The 20,325-nt window shown below is 36.2% G+C and overlaps 1 protein-coding gene across 1 annotated transcript; it reads left to right on the top strand.

Annotated features, from left to right (window-relative positions):
• Positions 1-6,017: 6,017 nt before the first annotated feature.
• On the top strand, positions 6,018-18,820 carry LOC123865894 (N-acetylgalactosaminyltransferase 6-like). Its single transcript, XM_045907108.1, has 13 exons — positions 6,018-6,206; positions 6,775-6,973; positions 7,433-7,484; positions 8,129-8,440; positions 9,389-9,577; positions 10,626-10,803; positions 11,422-11,539; positions 11,978-12,088; positions 12,866-13,024; positions 13,735-13,797; positions 14,308-14,444; positions 15,076-15,187; positions 16,024-18,820. The coding sequence occupies exons 2-13, from the start codon at positions 6,788-6,790 to the stop codon at positions 16,213-16,215; spliced, it is 1,809 nt and encodes a 602-aa protein (XP_045763064.1). The 5' UTR covers positions 6,018-6,206; positions 6,775-6,787; the 3' UTR covers positions 16,216-18,820.
• Positions 18,821-20,325: the final 1,505 nt, after the last annotated feature.

The raw sequence follows: 20,325 nt of genomic DNA, 5'->3' as shown, positions 1-20,325 counted from the left end.
TAATTACATAATATACATATATCTAAACATATACAAAAATAATAATATAATATAAGTAACTATACATTAACTATATCTTGATATCATTATGTTCTATGAACAAAGATAAAACTTTGTAAACATTAAATGAATTTGTGTATAACAAACATAATATAGATGTAGGAAATGGAATGTGCAATGATTCGAGATTAGCAAGAAAGTCAGTTCGATCATATAGAGTGCATGCAAAGAAAACATGGTTCAAATCCCCATACTCCCCACAGGAACAGTGAGGATCGGGAACAATTTTCATCCTGTGTAAATGCGCCGGGGTACATACATGACCCAGGCGCATTCTACACAGAATAGAAGTAACAGTTTTTGAGAAAACTAACTGGCTGAACCATGGTTTCCTCGGAATGGACGTCTGAATTTTTCTATAATGTTTACCCACTGAACCATCGTTACTCCATACCCCATCCCACGCTTCATACAAATATACTTTGGATAAATTTATCAAATCAGAACAATAATTGGTGAATGGAACAGTATCTCCAACACGTATCGCCTCATTTGCCAATTGGTCAGCTCTTTCATTTCCGGGAATGCCCACATGGCTTGGAACCCAAGCCAACACAACATCACAATTTTTCTGTGAACACTTATATAAAAGATCTCTAATGCCAAAAACAATTGAAGACTGCTTATGGGATTTGAATGGAAATCTATTGATAGCTTCTAGAGCACTGCAGGAATCAGAGAATATGACTGTTTTTGGTATCTTTAAAATTAAAACATATTCTAAAGCTTTAAGTAAACCATAACATTCACCCGTGTAAACGGAAGCTTCAGGTGGAAGTTTAACTTGTTGTATACCCTTATATTGTGAATGATAGATCCCAATGCCAACGCAACTCTTATCCTCATGTTTAGATGCATCCGTGAACACATAATGCCAGTCAGGCCATTTATCATTGAGAATGTTTATAAATTCCTGTTTTGAGTTAGGGTTATTTTTTAATTTGGATCCTATGTCGAATTTAATTTCCGGGACAGTAATAAGACCCTTGTAGTTGTGTTGGTATAGAGGAAGAATAATACTTCGATGAGTGGGAGCTCCCAAACTTTCATATTTTCTAAGACTGTTTACAAGACATGGAGAATCTCTATTAGTCCAGTAGTTACCGGTATCAACCTGATAAGCAAGTTGACGTATCTTTAAAAACAAAGGATGAGAACTTAGCTGTAATGTACGGAAAAAGTATTTATCACAAAGGAACTGTCTCCTTAGATATAAGGGCGGATCACAACATTCTACCTGAAGACATTTTATTGGAGTTGATTTCATCGCACCCGTAACCAACCTCAAAGCCTTAGCCTGGATTATATCCAGCTTTTTAACTGCAGTTTTATTACCAGGATGTAATAGGAATGTTCCATAGTCTAAAACACTTCTTATTAAAGCATTGTATAGCAGTCTCATTGTAAAAGGATGAGCACCCCACCATACTCCTGTAAGACACCTTAAAATATTCAAATTTTTCTCGCATCTTAATAAAACATATTCCCAATGTGGAATTCCAGTAAGTTTAGAGTCCAATATTACACCTAGAAATTTCGCCTGATCTTTAACTGCTAGCGGAATTCCATTGTAATTAATATGAGGAGATGGTAGATTTCGCTTCCGAGAAAATACTACAACAGAGCTTTTAGATGGTGACAAATCTAGACCATTATTATGTAACCAACATTTTAAGGCATTTAACGCTAAGTTTAACAACTCACTAACATTATCTAAGGATGGCCCAGCAACATACAAAAGCAAATCATCTGCATATTGAAGCACATTTGCATATCTATTTACAGAAATGTCCAAATCGTAAGTATAAATGTTATATAAAATAGGGCTCAAAACAGAACCTTGTGGCAAACCCTTCCACACAGTTCTATAAATAAATTCATCTTCGACCGAATCTAGCGAATACTTTATATATCTTTCGTACAACATATTTACAATAAAATTAATTAATAAGTTAGGAATATTCAGGGCAAGCAATTTATGTTTTAGAATTGAAATATTTACATTATCGTAGGCGGCTTTTATGTCCAGGAAGGCAGCAACCAATGACTCATTTTTAGAGAAGCTTAGTCTTATGTCTGTGGTAAAAATGCTTAAGCTGTCAATAGTACATTTACCTTTCCTAAAACCAAACTGGTTTCTCGATAATAATGTATTATGTTCTAAAAACCATTCCAGCCTGATTTTAATAAGGTGTTCAGCAGTTTTAGCTAATACTGACGATAATGCTATTGGTCTATACGATGTTGGATCTGAACTCGGTTTATTCGGCTTCCGTAATAAGATCAAAGTTTGGGACCGCCAGGATTCGGGGACGATACCCGCCATCATAACGTTGTTGATCAAAGAAAGGTAGTACCTGAGACCATTGTCGTCAAGATTCGATAAGAAGGAATAAGGAATTCCGTCTTCACCTGGTGCAGAGTCTTTAGTCGTTGAAAGTACGCCTTTCAATTCGTTAAGTGTAAATGGCGAATTTAAATCTACATTACAATTATTAGACAATATGGGGGTTAAGGCCATGGGACATTCAGGTACATAAGGAGGACCCAAACGATCCATGACTTGCTCTGCTAGAACTGGAGATATTTTATTCTGTTGGGAATCTTTAAATGCAGATCTAAACCTTCTTATATTTTGCCAAACAATTGATGGTGAAACATTAGGACTTAAGGATTTACAAAACCTGTGCCACCCTTCATATTTTTTTACCCGAAGTAGCTCCTTAGTAGTATTAGCAATTTCTAAGTAACGCTCAAAATTGTCATCAGTCATATTTTGGCAAAATTGCTTCTCTGCTTCTTTTCTTTGCTTAACTGCATTAGTGCATTCTACATCCCACCATGGTGGTGATGGAATAAATTCCATACCACACCTTTTTACAGGAAAAGTTTCATTTGCAGCTTCAATTAATATTGTAGATAATGCTTGTGAGCATTCTAATATGTTAGAGTGACTAATTTCTGGTAAATTATTGATTTTCTTTTCTACAGCTACACTATACAGACTCCATTTAGCGTCTATCAGTTTATGTTTTATGCGTGGCTGTCTTACATGTTTTGGAGGTTTTTCAAAAGGGAAAGTAATGATTAAAGGGTAGTGATCACTACCACCAGTAGATTCAGCGGGAGACCAGATGAGAGATGAAGCAAGATCAGGAGTGCAAATGGACAAATCAGGAGCACTAGGTGTCCGTGCCAACCGAGTGGGAGACCCAGTATTCAAAATGCACAGATTATGGGAGCTTATTAAATCTAACAACTTTTCTCCATAGAAGGTTGATGTGGCACAACCCCATAATTCGTGATGAGAGTTAAAATCCCCTAAACATAAAAATGGTTTCGGTAAAAAATTAAAAATTTCACTAATTTCATTAAATATATCATTATTAGGACGAGAGAAATATACAGATACATAACATATACTATTTACAATAACTGCAATAACAGACAAGTTATCGCTATGTACAGGAAGAGTGATAGGTGTGAATGTCAGAGTATTTTTGATGAGTATAGCCACTCCACCATACCCATCAGGTCTGTCTTCCCTGAGACAAACATACCCCGGCATTTTGAATAAAAATTCCTTTCTCAACCATGTCTCTTGGAGACAGATGAGAAAAGGATCATGTTTATTTATGAGATGTATTAAGTCTTGTTTTCTACTGTTGAGACTCAAGCAATTCCACTGAATCACTCTGGCTCTGTGATCCATTATTATTAGATATTTGATATAAGGCTTCAATTACTGTGGCAACGTGGGACGGTGTAACTATATTCGATTGTGATAATAATTGAATCAATATTTTAATAATGTCTGCCATTTTCATGTTATTTTCAGTACTATTGTTATTAAAATTAAACTTCTGTTTAGGTAAAACAGGATCTCTTATTATTTCTGAGTGGGCAAAGTGGTCATAGCCTTTGCTAAGCTTTGAGGGTAATCTTGGCTTTGCGAAGACTGTTTTTTTATATGAATGAGGCACTGAGTTTGAAGTGGATGGAATGTTGGATTTTTGAGGACCATGTATATCCTGTGGTGGAGAGGATGATACAGGTGTTGAAAACAAAGCTTCAGCATATGACATGTTTGAAACTGGTGGATGCATTTTAATTGCTTCCATATAAGAAATACAACTTTTGCTCATGGTTTCTTTAATTGCTCTTTGTCTGTTATGTTCTAAACATTTTTTATTTATAGCTTGATGCGCTCCCTTGCATAAGCAACACCGGTAATCCTCCTCTTCCACCTGACAAGTATCACCAGAGTGCCCTTGGGTACATTTATAACACTTTGGCACTGACCTGCACTGATTTTTCACGTGGCCAAAACGGCAGCATCGGTAGCACTGCACAGTCGGATAAATATACAATTCAACAGGTAAAGCCGTGTAACACATGTATACCCGGGTAGGTAAAATTTGGCCATCAAAGGTTATTATTACTGTCCCAGTACTAATGAATTGGTTTGTATCATTTACAACGATTTTTCTTTTGATCCGCCTTATTTTAATGATTGGACCACAACCAAGTGGAACACTCATGTTAAGTAATACCTCTTCTTCGGACCAGTCATTAGGTACACCTTTTACTACACCCATGCGTGTGACATTAAAAGTAGGTATAAATGCCCTATATTTTGCGGATTCAAGAATTTTGTTTGTCAAGAAATTATTGGCATCCAAGTAGGAAGAAAAAGCCATACTAATGCGATTCCTTCCTACCCGTTTCAAGCTTCCGTTCACAACACCATTGAATTTATTATGTTTTAAAAAGCGACCAAAAGTTATAGGATGCAGAGTAGTTGAGCTATCACTATTTTCGCATTCTTTTTGTATATGCACTACATATGGGGCACTATCGGATTGTTGGTAATAAGTACGGCCAATTGGCACTCGAGTTGGTAGTGAGGAGGTTCCATTATTATCGGTGGGGTTTGTAGATTCAGTAGGGTATGTCGGATTTGGGTTAGCCTTGTTATTATTACTATTATTATTAATTTCAAACTTGCAATCGCAACTGTACTGTTCTTTTCCATCTCTAGTTTTTGTTTTCCTTTTTCGTTTATTACATGTTAAACAAATGCGTGAGAATATTTTCCTTTTAAGAGTTTTGTCGACATTGGACACGACAGATACATCAGTGTCCATTGACGACTCAACCGCTGCTATTAGTATATCCATTTTTGATGTATTATCCAATGATCCCGAAGGATTTGACCCCCCTGGATCGGGGGGCCGGATGTCCATAACGTTGAAATTTAAACTATACTAAATTTTAAAACTTACCTATATATACAGCTATCTACTATGAAAATGTCACTAAAACTACAATATTTACACTATAAAACAACACCAATCCCTTTCCAAATTGTATTAAAAAATTAAAGGAAGAAAATTTCACGTCCGCTTATGTACGCAGTTTCCCGCCCTTTCAATAAGAATTTTTTTTTTTTTTTTTCTTCTCTGGTCTGGCTTTACACTGATTAGCCAATGTCAAGTGTGTAGTTATTTACAAGTTAGGAAAACTATATGTATAAGTATGGACTTCGTCTGTGCCGGCGCCCGCCGACATACACGCGGCGCCCCTCTAGAGCGCTTCTCAGTCAGTTCCTCGGTCAGTTCCACCACCAATAAACACCAGCGGGACACAAAAACCGGCCACTTCCAACAAAAAAACACTCCTAAAAGTCACAACACGTGCGCCAACAAACGCCACCACAGACAATTTGACATTTTCTCACTTTGAAAACTGATGATCACGGACTATTTACTCTGTGGGTGAATTCCATTGGTTGTTTTTGTGACAGAAATATAGACAATCAGCCAATCGCAAGCAAACAGTTGTCAGCTGGATTCCGAACAGCCAATCAAATCAATTGGCAAATGTTTGACAATTGACATTGACAAATGACCATATTGACATATGATACTGTCACTGTCACTCGAGTGTGTGTCGTGTGGAAGGGTTGAAACTAGGGAAGGTCCTTGAATTTTGTAACTTAGTTGATAAAATATTTAAATTGGTGACTGGGTGAATGTGTGATGTATTTATTGAGAAGGACTTGAAAACTAGTTATCAAGAAGCGTTTATCCAATTCTAGTTGTGCCTTTTCTCTGATATTCCTTGCATTTAAATTGTCTCAAAAGGTAAGCACTAAGCATTCTATTATTTACAAATAATTTTGTGATTTTGAATCAATAAAAGTGTTATCAATGGCATGACTATAAAAATAAATTCACCGTGAATTTATAATCTCAATCATCTATTTCTTCTACCATGAATCAAAATCGTCATGTACTTAATTAAGTCTATCTTATCAGCAAAATAACGATTGGTCACATCCTATTTAAATATTTGAATAAAATACTACATAATTATTATAACTAGCTGATGCCCGCGACTTCGTCCGAGTGAATATAGGTGTTTAAAATCTTGGAACTCTGATTTTCCAGGATAAAAAGTAGCCTATGTCACTCTCCAGTTCTTTAACTATATCCAAAAAATCACGCTGATCCGTTGCTCCGTTCGAATAGGACGTAGGTAATGGAAAGACAATTCAATAAACCAACAAACAAAGTAAAATACTTATTCGCATTTATAATATGGGTAGGGATCTAAGTGTTGATAATAATTGAGCCTGGTACTAGGGATATCAATAATGAATTGAAAGAAATTGATTCATTGATTGTTATTGATGTTAATATTCATTTACAGAGTGGTATCAGTGATGAGGCGTTTTATTATAAGACTTTTTAGGCTGCGCAATATAGTGATCTTTACATTCATAGTGATGTTACTGTATGCAATCAGAAATATGACAGACATGAAGACTTTGAATGATGTTGCCAGGCCAGTACGCTCATCACTGAATAGGATATTGTACAAGGACTATTTTGTGCCATCTAGTTTAAAGGTAAGATTTGTTGCTAAAAATGGACAGCATAACATACTGTCAAAATCATTTACAACAATATTGTTTATGGTGACCCAAAGCTGGATTTCTTAGTGAGCATGAGGCTTGCTTCAGAATAAGAAGAATTTTAGGCCATAGTCCACCATACTGACCCAGTGTGGATTGACAGACTTCACACTCATTTAAGAACATTACAGAAAACTCTCAGCCTTGCAGGTTCCTCACAATGTTTTCCTTCACAGCTAAAGCAAGTGATATTTTAATTGATTGCTTAAAGCAAGTGGTGTGCCAGTACAATAAATCTATTTAACTCAGCTGTTCATTACAGAAAAGAGTACAATTTTTCTGAAATAAATGATATTTTCAGAAACTTGAACCTCATATTTCGTAATTTAGTGCATGGTACCTATTTGATTTGCATAGTTTAACACTAACATTTTTGTATCATTGCCATTTCAGAAAATAGACTGGCACAACTATCAACAAATAGAACATGAAAAGCAGAAAGTGGGTAAGTGTTACTAGTGGATGTTAGCAACTTTGTCTATAAAAAATAGCCTATATGGGATCCCTCAGATGCAAGCTATCTCTGTATCAAATTTTATCAAAATTGGTTAATCGGATTGTATGTTTAGCTGACAGACAGACACATTTTCGCATTTTCATATAGATCATAAGTATAACTTTTAAACAATGTTTTACTGAAAAAGGATAATGCAGTCAGTCATTTTCGCATTTTCTTCATATTTACCATGCTACTCATTAGAATTTAATTCATTATTGCCAACCTGTCTTTAAAGCAACTCGATTATAGTGTCAATTTTAATTCTCTGTATGCTCCATGTATGCTCAGTGGAGCACTTCAAATTGGTAAAAATAAACTAAACAAATAGTTGTTTAATAAGGCTTTTCCCAATGTACTTGTACAATATTATTATTGTATAATTGTATATGTATCATATACAATTATGCAAGTACATTAGAAGAAAGTCTTATAATTATACAAATATAATTGTATATAATATATACAATTATACAAATGTCCATTTCAGTGAATATGAAGTAAATCTGTGGTGAAAAATGTTCATCTATGATGTGGTATTTTAAAAGGAGTAGCTAGATTCAGTTTTTGAAGTTTCTCTTGTTTTCTTCAAGGTATTGGTGAACACGGTCACCCAGCCCACCTATCAAGCAAAGAAGCTGAACTAGAAAAAGAATTGTACTCTGTAAATGGTTTCAACGGAGCACTAAGTGACAAAATAGCTCTAAACCGTTCTTTACCAGACATCCGTCATCCTGGATGTCATAAAAGGCTTTATATCGAGTCATTACCCACAGTCAGTGTGGTGGTACCTTTTCATAATGAGCATTGGAGTACTTTGTTGAGGACAGCCTATAGTGTACTTAACAGATCACCACAGTTTTTGATTAAGGAAGTATTTCTAGTCGACGACGCCAGTACTAAGTGTAAGTCAATGTTTTAGATTTTATCTAGGTATTTTAAGATTATATGAATGATAAGTACTAAATAATCTTAATGTAAGTAAATGTGTTGAGATTTTAATCTACCTTTAAGATTATAAGCATACAATGCTGATAATTATTAAGTACATTTGTAAGATTTAAATGGTTCTAAAACTATGTTTAATTGAGATTTCAGATTATACATAGTTAATGAATTTTTATTGTATAAAAATATCTTAGTTTTTGTTTTAATTATTGCTAACAGTTCTAAAAGTACATACATCCTTTTCAGAATACATATTTGCTTAGCAACATAATATTTAGCCCCATTAATTTGTTTAGTATAAATCATAGACCTAGTATTTTCGCCAGCACATCTCTTAGGTTATCACCTAATGCCCTAAGCAGACCTATCGGGCTTAAAGGCTGGCGTCCACTAGGCTCGCTGAGCCGATTTGAATTGATTCGCAATAATTCGTCACCTTTATATGTTTGCCATAGAAATACGTCTACGTAATAATAAGTAAGAAAATCTACTTTCTTAATAAAAAAAAATCAAAAGAAAATTAAAACCGACTTAAAAAGTAAAAATAGTTTTTGTTTCTTTTGAAAATTTTTTATTTCACAATTTTTAGTCGCCCACTGTACTTATAATATGCTATGCCCAGTTAAAACCCTACTGTTTACTAAGCTATTACACTGATCGCGAGCAATTTGCTCTTATCCATTGAGGAGTTTTGTTCTCCATCTCCGAAGATATTCATCAGATCTTCACCAAATTTATATGGGACCACCTGCTTAGTATACCCTTTCAAACAAAAAAAAATATCCATATCGGTCCAGCGGCGTCTTTGAGTAATCGGTGAACATACATTAAAAAAAAAAAGATTCCAACGAATTGAGAACCTTCTCCTTTTTTTGAAGTCGGTTAAAAAGCCCATTGCTTTTCAGCTTTCCTCAAAGAAAAACTCGACAATTACCTAGCGAAGCACCTACCAAAGGTCAAAGTGATCAGACTAGAGAGTAGAAGTGGCTTGATAACCGCGCGCCTGGCCGGCGCCAAGCAAGCCTCGGCTGATGTGCTGATGTTCCTGGACTCGCATACGGAGGCCAACGTCAACTGGTTACCGCCACTGCTAGGTCTGTGTATGTATAATAACTATTTATTTCCATTTATTTTATTCAAATTGTGGTTTTTGTGGCGCTGACTGTAACAAAAATTCTCTGTATATTTTTAACTAGCTGCTGCCCGCAGCTTCGCCCGCGTGGATTGGTCAGATCCCCTGCAGCATCAGGATTGAGGAGTTGGACTCCAAATTTTTTATGAAACAATGTCGCAAAGTTCCTCTATCGATTAAAAAAGAAATGACGCAAATCGGTTCAGAAATCTCGGAGATTTCGGTGTACATAGGTAGAAAAACACAACTCCCTTTTTGAAAGTCGGTTAAAAAAGTAGCCTATTTTACGCCCTGGTCAATCCTTTACTTGCCTGTGAAAGTCCCGTCAAAATCGGTTCAGCCGTTCCAAAGATTAGCCTTTTCAAACAGACAGACAGACAGACAGACAAAAATTTTAAAAACGTGTGATTCAGTTATGGTATCGTTCAAATAACCATATGAGCTTAATATGAGGTAGTTATTTCGAAATTACAGACAGACACTCCAATTTTATTTATTAGTATAGATGTAAATAATAATAATAATAATAATAAATAATAAATAGCCTAATCGATGCGCTTTTTCAAATTTGCGAGGACGAATAGAAAGCTGCGCTTTCTTTAGCTCAATTTATTCAGTAATATCAGTACTCTAACTATTAACAAGAATGTGGCTGAATATTGAATCAGCTAAATATATTTTGTAATCAAAATGTTAGTAATTAAGTAAAGTAATTCAAAGATAAACATATAACAATAAAGTGTAAATTAAAAATTTATAACACCCCCAACAAGTGATGATTACAGTAACTAGAAAAGAGCTGATAACTTTCAAACGGCTGAGCCGATTTTCTTGGGTTATAGCTAAGAACACTCTCGATCAAGCCACCTTTCAAACCAAAAAAAACTAAAATTAAAATCGGTTCATTAGTTTAGGAGCTACGATGCCACAAACAGATACACAGATATACACGTCAAACTTATAACACCCCTCTTTTTGGGTCGGGAGTTAATTACATAACCTTATTACAGAACCGATAGCCCTCAACTACCGTACAGTGGTATGTCCGTTCATAGACGTGGTAGCGTATGACACTTTCGAGTACCGCGCGCAGGATGAGGGGGCTCGAGGAGCCTTCGACTGGGAGTTCTTTTATAAGAGACTTCCTGTTTTACCGAAAGATGAGGAAAACATGCCCGAGCCTTTTGAGTAAGTATTGAGTAAAAATGTGATACATTAATAGTTTAATTTTAGAATATTCAGCCAGATTTCAACAATATATTCAACCATTTTTTGACCAAATATGATCTGATGTAGTGATACTTTTACCAAAAAAAAAAACATATCCATCCATTGATTTATTTAAACCGAACATACGAGTATTTGGTCGGCTAACCGAATTTGTAGCCTTTCAAGTTTCATCACTTAAATGTTTTATGTTACAACTAAATATTTCGTCCTTTATAATTTGACTAAACAACTCTATTTGATACATATGTTTCTCTCGTGCTACCTACCGAAACGGGTTTCGAAAAACAAGTAACGCTATTAGAAATAAAGTGACGATTAAGAGCTCATTCACACAGGCTGCGTAAGCGTAGACGTAGCGCGTACCATTGCGTTGTAATGTATGGAACTGTTTGAAATATGGCATACCTGCCGCTTGCGTGGCGTGAACGTTCAAGTAGACGTAATGCGTGCAGCTACGTCTACGGGTTCACGCGCGTCACTACGCACGTGTCACGTGTGTGCGTGCTCCATATGCAATTAGCGTGAATCGGCCTTAAATAGTATTGTACATTTAAGTATAAAAGTATGTTTTCACAGGAGTCCAGTAATGGCGGGCGGTTTATTCGCGATATCGCGAGTGTTCTTCTGGGAGCTGGGCGGGTACGATCCGGGACTGGACATATGGGGCGGCGAGCAGTATGAACTCAGCTTCAAGGTTTCTATCATAATATCCTATATATCATCTTGCAGATTCTGATGACACTTCTAACTAGGGTATAATTATTTGTATCTAGAAACGGCTAGCCTTGTCTACTTTAGCTATTTTTAGTGTTGTATGGTAATTTATTTTGGGGCAAAACAGCTCATATCCTATCTTATTGCAGAAAAGAGCCATTCGATCAATTTATTAACTAGGAGTCAAAAAATAAATAAAAAAGGGACAAACGAGCAGGCGGGTCACCTGATGTTAAGTGATTATTGCTGGTCATGAGCATTTGCAACACAAGAAGAACCGTCAATCACACATCGATTCGTTGCTCCGTTGCAGCGTGATTGACGGACCAAACAACAAGCAAACACACTTTCGTATTTGTAAATAATGAGTAGGAATCTGTTGATAAACTGTGGCTTACAAAATCCAATGTTGCCTCAGATCTGGCAGTGCGGAGGCCGCATGGTGGACGCGCCGTGTTCACGCGTGGGACACATCTATAGAAAATTCGCGCCCTTCCCTAACCCGGGCCACGGGGACTTTGTTGGACGAGTGAGTATATTTTACATAGAAGACTCTTTATCCTTCATTCTTCAAACAGTATCATTTTTCTTAAGCCATTGCGATTTAGGAAACGGTCATAGTTAGTAAAAAACCGGTCAAGTGCGACTTGGATACGCACACAAAGGATTCCATACCATCCACCATAAGACATAGCTAATACTTTTATGTAGAACACTGCAAGTTAGTGATAGACTGCGCCATCTATATGTGGTATAGTATATTGTTTTTTTCATGAACACATTTTTTTTTGGCGATGTAACCACAAATTCACGGTTTTCGGATTTTTTTCTTTTACTTGTGCTATAAGACCTGTCTACCTGCCAAATTTCATGGTTCTAGGTCAATGGAAAGTACCTTATAAGTTTTCTTGACAGACACGACAGACAGACTGATAGACAGACGGACAGACAGACAGGCAACAAAGTGATCCTATAAGGGTTCCTTTTTCCTTTTGAGGCACGGAACCCTAAAAATAGGACTACTCTTATTTTAGCCTCGATAACACAAGTTATTGCTCCTTTTAGGGGCTGGCCTGAAATCGGAATACGCCTTACGCTTAGGCGCTTGATGCACTATATTATCATTTGTGTACTTCTAGTACAAACATTACGCTTAGTTGGAGGGAAAAGGGGAATATTAGTCATTTTTACTGTTTTCTAAATAAGTAAAGCTTATATTTTATAACTTGCGTACGAGCACGCACGCACGCGCACTTACACGCACTTTCGTGTTCGAAGGTGCGAACTTAAGGTATACCTTTTCCAGAACTACAGAAGGGTTGCAGAAGTGTGGATGGACGAATACGCGTCGTTCCTGTACAAGCGACGCTCGCACTACCTGCGCATAGACCCCGGCGACATATCCGAGCAGAAGGCGCTGCGGGAGAGACTCAAGTGCAAGCCTTTCCGCTGGTTCATGACGCAGGTGAGGATAATACTCGTACATCAAGAACATGTCCGAGCAGAACGCGCTTCGGTTAGTGCTGAATAGTTTTTTCACGGACCACAAAACATTTGTCGAAACTACAAAAAGAAATTCAAACAACTAACAGCAAAGGATTAGCAAGCTGAAGTGGCAATGGGTAGGTCATGTCTGTCGCAGAACCAACGGTCGATGGGGCAGTCGCGTTCTGGAGTGGAGGCCGCGTACCGGTAAGCGCAGTGTGAGACGACCTCCAGTCCGCTGGACCGATGACCTGAAGAAGGTGGCGGCGACCGGGTGGATGAGGAAGGCGAAGAACCGTGTACGGTGGTGCGCTCTCGTTAAGGCAGTAGCTATGTCCAGCAGTAGACGCATACAGGCTGTTAGAATGGAAAACCAAGATATGCCCACGACAAACCATCCAATTCCTCCTACGTCAGTTGTTGTTTTAATAATTACCAAATTAGAGCGAATCATTCTATTACTAGTATTACTAGTGACCTATTCTTCTTCTTTGTCGTTACACTCTTGGCAGAGCGGTCGTGGTCATCATGAAGTGACGTTTTGGGGGGCAGATGTTACACGCCTCACGAGCATTCGCCACTTCTCCCTGCTGGTCGACATTCTGGTACATTCGTGCACGGCACCGCCCACAGCGTGTGTGACAGTGACCTATTACTAGTGATTATATTAACAACTTTTTGCATTTGTAGGTGGCATTCGATCTCACAGCGAAGTATCCACCAGTTGAGCCGAGTCCGTTTGCTTCGGGACAGGTGAGCTTTCTGTTTTGTTCTAAATCCCATAACCCAGATTAAGGGGAGTAAGGGGCATTAGGACGTTTCACTTCAATAGCAAACAAATCATTTATTCAAATAATTGGGTAGCATTGTACACTTTTTGATGTTAATTTGTTATTTCTAAGGTAATGGTGGTCATTAATTAATTATGTAAACTTAAAATTAAAGCTACGAAGGTTCCAAACGCGTCTCAACAGGCTCATCCAAGTATTCTTTTTAATCCCCGATCCAAAAAGAGAGGTGTTATAAATTTGACGTGTGTATCTGTCTATGGCATCGTAGCTCCTAAATTAATGAACCGATTTTAATTTAGTTTTTTTTTGTCTGAAAGGTGGCTAAGTATTTAAATTTTAAATTATTTATTATTACCATCTCACAATATCACTTGAACTTAGAAATATCAAAGCTGTTAAGCAACTCATTCCCTTATATCCTTTTGTAGCTTCCTTATATCCTTTACATTATAATAGAAATACGTTTCCCCAGATACGGCCAGTGACGCACCCGCAGTACTGCGTGGACGCGCACCACGGACAACAGATGGACAAGCTGCAGCTCAAGCACTGCACCAGCGCCGCGGCCGGCGAACAGGAGTTCATACTCTCCTGGCATAAAGACATCAAGTATGTGTGGTTAAGTTATTTTTACACGACTACGGCGAAGAATAGAATAGAATAGATTTTTATAAATAGACTAGCTGTGCCCGCGACTTCGTTCGCGTGGAATAGTGACTTTTCGGGCAGCATATTTTGAATTACATATACCCTTTATATAGCCACGGACGCTCAGGCGCGAGGCGTGTAGTACGTACTCTGTACGTTAAAAATGTTCGCCGTGATTCTTTAAATTGACATAACTTTTTTATTTATGAACCGATTGACATGAAATAAACACTAAATGTTAAGTGAAGCTTACTACAATATATTAGTGAAAACCGTATCTAAATCGAATAAGCCGTTTCTGATATTAGCGTACACAAACACACAGACAAACAGACAAAAAAAATTAATTGCAATTTCGGGTTCGGCATCGATATAATAACAATCCCTGCTACTTTTTTTTTATATATTTCCATTGTACAGACACCACTTTTCTACAATTTTATTATATGTATAGATTAATACTCAAGTGCTTTTGAATCGTCAAAATAATATTCCACTGGTTCGAAAGTCAAAAGGAGGGGTTATGATTTTAGTAATCTGTGTATGTGTGTAGGTTTGCATTATTCAACCAACCTTATAATCTGTTTTACAGATGTAAGAATAGAAACATGTGCTGGGACCTACCGGAGTCCTCTCCCAAAAGTCCAGTACTTCTATACGGCTGCCATTTAGGGGGAGGCAATCAGTTGTGGAGGTATCATCCGGTAAGTCAACCATAAAATATACTCACAGTTTAAGTCGGCCACGCACACGTAGTGGCGTGAACAGCATTTAAAGCCAGGGTAGGCACTAAAGTATGAACTTATTTTCTGGCAGGTCATAATGGAAAATAAGTATTGATTTATTACAACTAGGGTAGGCAGTACTTTTATACCTCTATGAGCTGCACGCCACTGGGTGAACGCACACTTATCCGAGCCGAATCGTCTAAAGGAAGTGTCAAGGTTTCTTGAGATTTCATATACAGAATTCTAAAATTCTATTCGTTCGTCGCGCTCGGCTCGGATAAGTGTGTGTTCACCTTTAGAGTTTCAAAGTACAATCAAAAATAATAGATGATAAGTTTTCCCCTGAAAGCTTTGGCCAATTATCATGAGTGAGCAAATGATACCAATCGTTCGATCGGTTTATCAATTTATTGCATATTAGGTGATGTATAGTGTCATTCATTCATAAGTTAAAGATTATATTTTTTTTTGCTTTTTGGTGCACAAAGATTTAGTGTGAGTATAAAGTTTAAAATGAAAAACTTGTGTATATATCCTTCTGAAATAAACGTATTTGATGATTTTTAAACATTTTGATTCTAATTCCGTATGCTGATTGCTCATCATACATATATTGAAATATCAGATTTAATAAATAATCTTGTTTGAGTAAAAGGTTTAAATAAATAAATGTAGTATAAAAACCTGTTGAGGCAATCAAAACAACAAGTGACATTTTTCTTAGTGTTGCAGGTTTGTAAAAGAACCGTGAAAAGCAATATAACTTTCGTTAGACAGACTATCATCGTATCTATATAAAAACCGTTTTCTAGGACACCCAACGTCTCAAACACAGTACGAATGACAACTGCCTTGACTGGGATCCTTCCACGCGAGACCTGTTCATCAATCCGTGCACAGATACTAACACACAGGAGTGGCTCATAGACAGTATAGACGCGGACATGATGGCCAAGTGGGATACCGTCGCCAAACGGATCACTGGACCTGTTGAAGACTATTAGGGATATATGCAATTCGACTACCCCTGAAAAACCAATGAGGAATAGAAAAAAATCCCACACAAACATTCAAAAAATAAATTCGTGATAGAGATGTGGAAACCATGGCCAAATAGAAACTTGGCCTTAGTTTCCACGATGGCCAAGTACTACGCATGTCTATTACTACGACTAAATAATGTACGCAAAAGTATCAGTGTAGTATTAGATTATTAGGTCATTGGACCTATTGAAGACTATTAGAGATTATTAATAAAACCAAAAATGCTCTTATGACCACATAATAAAGGCCTATTTGGCAATAATTTTGACGTATAAATTGTAGACAAGTGTCTCAACGAGTCCATGGACCTATTGGAGATTAAAAGAGATTATTTATAATGTTTGCGATTTTAAAACCGTAAAAAAAATCGTCGTCAAGTGAATTCGTAAGAGATAGAAGGGTGGAAACAATGGCCAAGTAGGATACGATTGGTATACTCTACCCAAAGAGAGAAGTTAATATAGGTCTCTCTCTCTCTCTGTTACATAACCTTATACAAAAGACAAAGACAAAAAGTCAGTGGGCGTTAACCATTTTGAGAGACCAACCAATCACAAACAAGTCTATGTTGTCCATACTAACTTGTTTCCGTAGATAGAGTATACTGTAAACTGTTAAAACTAAAGTCAAATTGCCTATTTGGTTCAAATAGTATTTTAAATTAGACTTATAAATAAACTTGCCTTTATATCTTTTGTATGATAATTAGTATAAAATAATATGTTTGTATACTTTAAAATATTTTTGTATGAAACATAGATTTATTGATTTATTGACTCACTTCGATTTATATCTCGAAAAAGAAATACTTAAAATTTGTTTGTTGGATACTAAGTGCATTTATTAATAAATTATGATATTTATAGAGATTTTAAATACTTTCATAGATATAAAATGTACTTAATTGTAAAAAGTCTGCATTTTTGTAATACAAAAAAAAAGTATGTAAATAAATTGTTCACGGTCACAAATAATATTTCACAATAATGATGTTATTATTTATTAATAAATATTCAAATCAAGAGTTAATAGGTGCAGTACTACTACCATTTTTCATAAGTCGCATCGGCGAAATTCGTTTGCGCAGAAAATTACAGCCCAATTAGCCACATTATCAAGTAAATTTTGGCGAGTCATTGAAATGTCACTTTCGCGATTTCTTGCGCGAGTGATGTGCAATTATTGACTTGCATGTAACTTGCCAGAGCTTAGTTGTGCAAGTATTATTGCTAGTGGATACTTGCTAGCGATAATGTCAGCAGGTGTGTTGCACAAAAAACTAGTCCTTTGACGAAAACATTAGGAATGAAGAATGATAGATTTGTTAAAATATATGTGCAATATAAAAACATGTTTTAGTCATGGGTGCTGATGGCATCAAAATGAGGCTTCGAAAATGATTTAATATATTTTTGTATTAAAATTTTATTCGTACTTGTATATTTTTATGTGATCTCTGTAATATGCTATTTTATTTTTTATATTTTAGTGTAATAAGTAATTATATTCATATTTGAATGAGGTTATTCAATAGCAATCCAATCCACATATTTTTATTTAGTCAGTTCACCTTTTCTATAATTTTAATCCTAAGTACTATACAATAATTAACTGGTTCCTGCGACTTATTCTGCGTGGTTTAAGGTTTCTAATTTCTCAAAATCTATGCTATAGAGAAAATTTGTGTAATTTTTCAAGTTTCTAGACCCAATGACATAACTGTTCGTAGATATGTCAGGTAGTCAGTCTCTCCTTGTGTATATTTAGATTCTATTCAAAATTGTAGTTCAAATAGCTTCTAAGATTGTTGCACAATTTGACGTAAAAATATAGCAAAATATAGCAAACGTTAGCGAGTAAAAGCGGCAACATATTGCGTGTGTTAGTCGAGGCGCTTTGGCGCATTTCTATTGGCAAATTGTTGCGTCAGATTGCTTTGCTACATAACATACTACAACACAGCATTGTATCAGCCGCTTGAGTGTCAGCAACTTAATGATACACTGATATCGGTCCTAATGTTGCCTTTGAAATTGTTTGCAAAGATACCACACTATAAATATTGGCAATTATGCCGATTCCCTTACCCTTAATATACTGAAAATAATCTAGTCTAGATTTTAGCCAGTGAAGTTGTGGAGTAATGAAACAGTTATGATGCATTTAATCATAAATGATAATGATTTGCAGATTATTGGGTAGAGAGGCAATTGTTGTTGAAAATTATTTTTTTCACTATCTAAAGCACTTGTAATGGTTTATTTGAATAAAAAAACCAACCTATTACTTTGTTTTTGTTTACCTATATGGTATGCAATAAAATTAAAGTTAAAAGTTTATATTGAGTGTGTTGGGTCTAGATTGCATAATAACATCCAATTTTCGAAATGAGTCCATTTTACATGTGCCTATGTAATAAGATGTCCTTATTGATTTGTAGATAGTTTAAATTACTATGAAAAATAAATGTATTTTGTTGATGAAATCCTAAAAGTATGTTCCATTGAGACATATCACTAGTTGTATGTAAGCACTTAATAGTTTGTAATAAATTATTTTTACGTACTTAAATCTTTCATTTAAAAATTATATTCCTCTTCCACCATAAATTAGAAATCGATTGATTGAAAATTACTGAGAAAGAAATCTTATGAGAAGAACCATTAATTGGTGGTGTGGATATCTACCTACCCGCTGGCAAAAGGTCTGTTCTAATTCAGTTAAGGTGCATGAGACGGGTCTGCCCGCGAAATTCAAAAATAATTTGGTTTTTCGCAATTTATAACTAATATGACAAAGTGGGCTTATGGCATTCTAATTCCGACAGTGGCAGTATTATCTTCACAGGATTACACAAAAATCTTTACTTGAACTTTCAAGTTCAAGTTCAGTTTAAGAAATTAGTTAAAATAATGAGTTTGACATGAGTTACTCACAAATTAGTCTATACTAATCAGCTAATTTCTTAAACTGGACCCTTTCTAGTAAAGATTTCTATATAAACCTGTGAGAGTGATACTGCCATTGGCGCAATTAAGGAGTTGTAAGCGGTTTATTTTGACGGACAAATAGTATCCCGAGGACTGTTCTTCGTCTGTGCAGGATATAACCATGAATGTGTAGATTTTATTACAACAAAGGTTTGCACTTGTGTAAGCCTTTCTTGTAATAAAATTAAATAAAAATCGATCAAGTGGGAGTTCACGAAGGATTCAAAACCATCGCATAAGAAATTAGGTACACTTAATTTTTTTTTAATTTTCATGGCGGCCATTTTGAAATATTTTTTATTTGTTGTTATAGCTGAAGTGGAAGTTATAGGGAAGTGGCTGGATGAGGAAGGCTGAGGACCGGGTGTGGTGGCGCTCTTTAGGGAAGGCCTATGTCCAGCAGTGGACGTCCACAGGCTGATGATGATGATGATGATGATGTTATAGCGGCAATAGAAATACACTTCTTTTGAATATTTCAACTCTCGACCTATTAGGTAAAGTTCATGAGATACAGGCCGCTGATAGACAGACGGACGAAGGGACGGATAGCGTGGACGTAATAGGGTCTTTTTGGCATCCTAAAAAGCTGTGTGTTGTGTATGAGGATAAAAGTAAAACAAAGGTATTTTTTTAATTATTTTTTATTACATATTCCATTAGAATACTTTCTATATTTATTATTGTACATGCTTACATCCTCCCTTAGCACGCACGCCGTGAACTAAGTCATCGTACACTGCACTTAATACACATAGCATATGCATAGGAGAGAGCGAGATAGCGGATATAGACGGTCTAGTTACACACCATGGTCTACAGTTTCCATTTTCTTCTGTTGAATATTATGACTCCTTAGCATTAAAGAGTGAAAGAGACGGGAAATACCTATAGACAGACTGTAGGCCAAAAGGATACAAACTGCACAGAATTAATTTTTGATATTTAACTTTAAAGTTTGGACTTAAAGTTGAATATCTAATAAAAAGTAACACTATGTAGGTTGGATCGTTTTTGGCCAATTAGACTGTAGTTGCAAGTGTACCGCTTGCCTGAGACGGCTGGTGGGAAGGGTGCGGG

This window comes from Maniola jurtina, chromosome 6, assembly GCF_905333055.1.
Source record: "Maniola jurtina chromosome 6, ilManJurt1.1, whole genome shotgun sequence".
Taxonomy (NCBI): domain Eukaryota; kingdom Metazoa; phylum Arthropoda; class Insecta; order Lepidoptera; family Nymphalidae; genus Maniola; species Maniola jurtina.
This window is presented reverse-complemented; position numbering and strand designations above follow the sequence as displayed.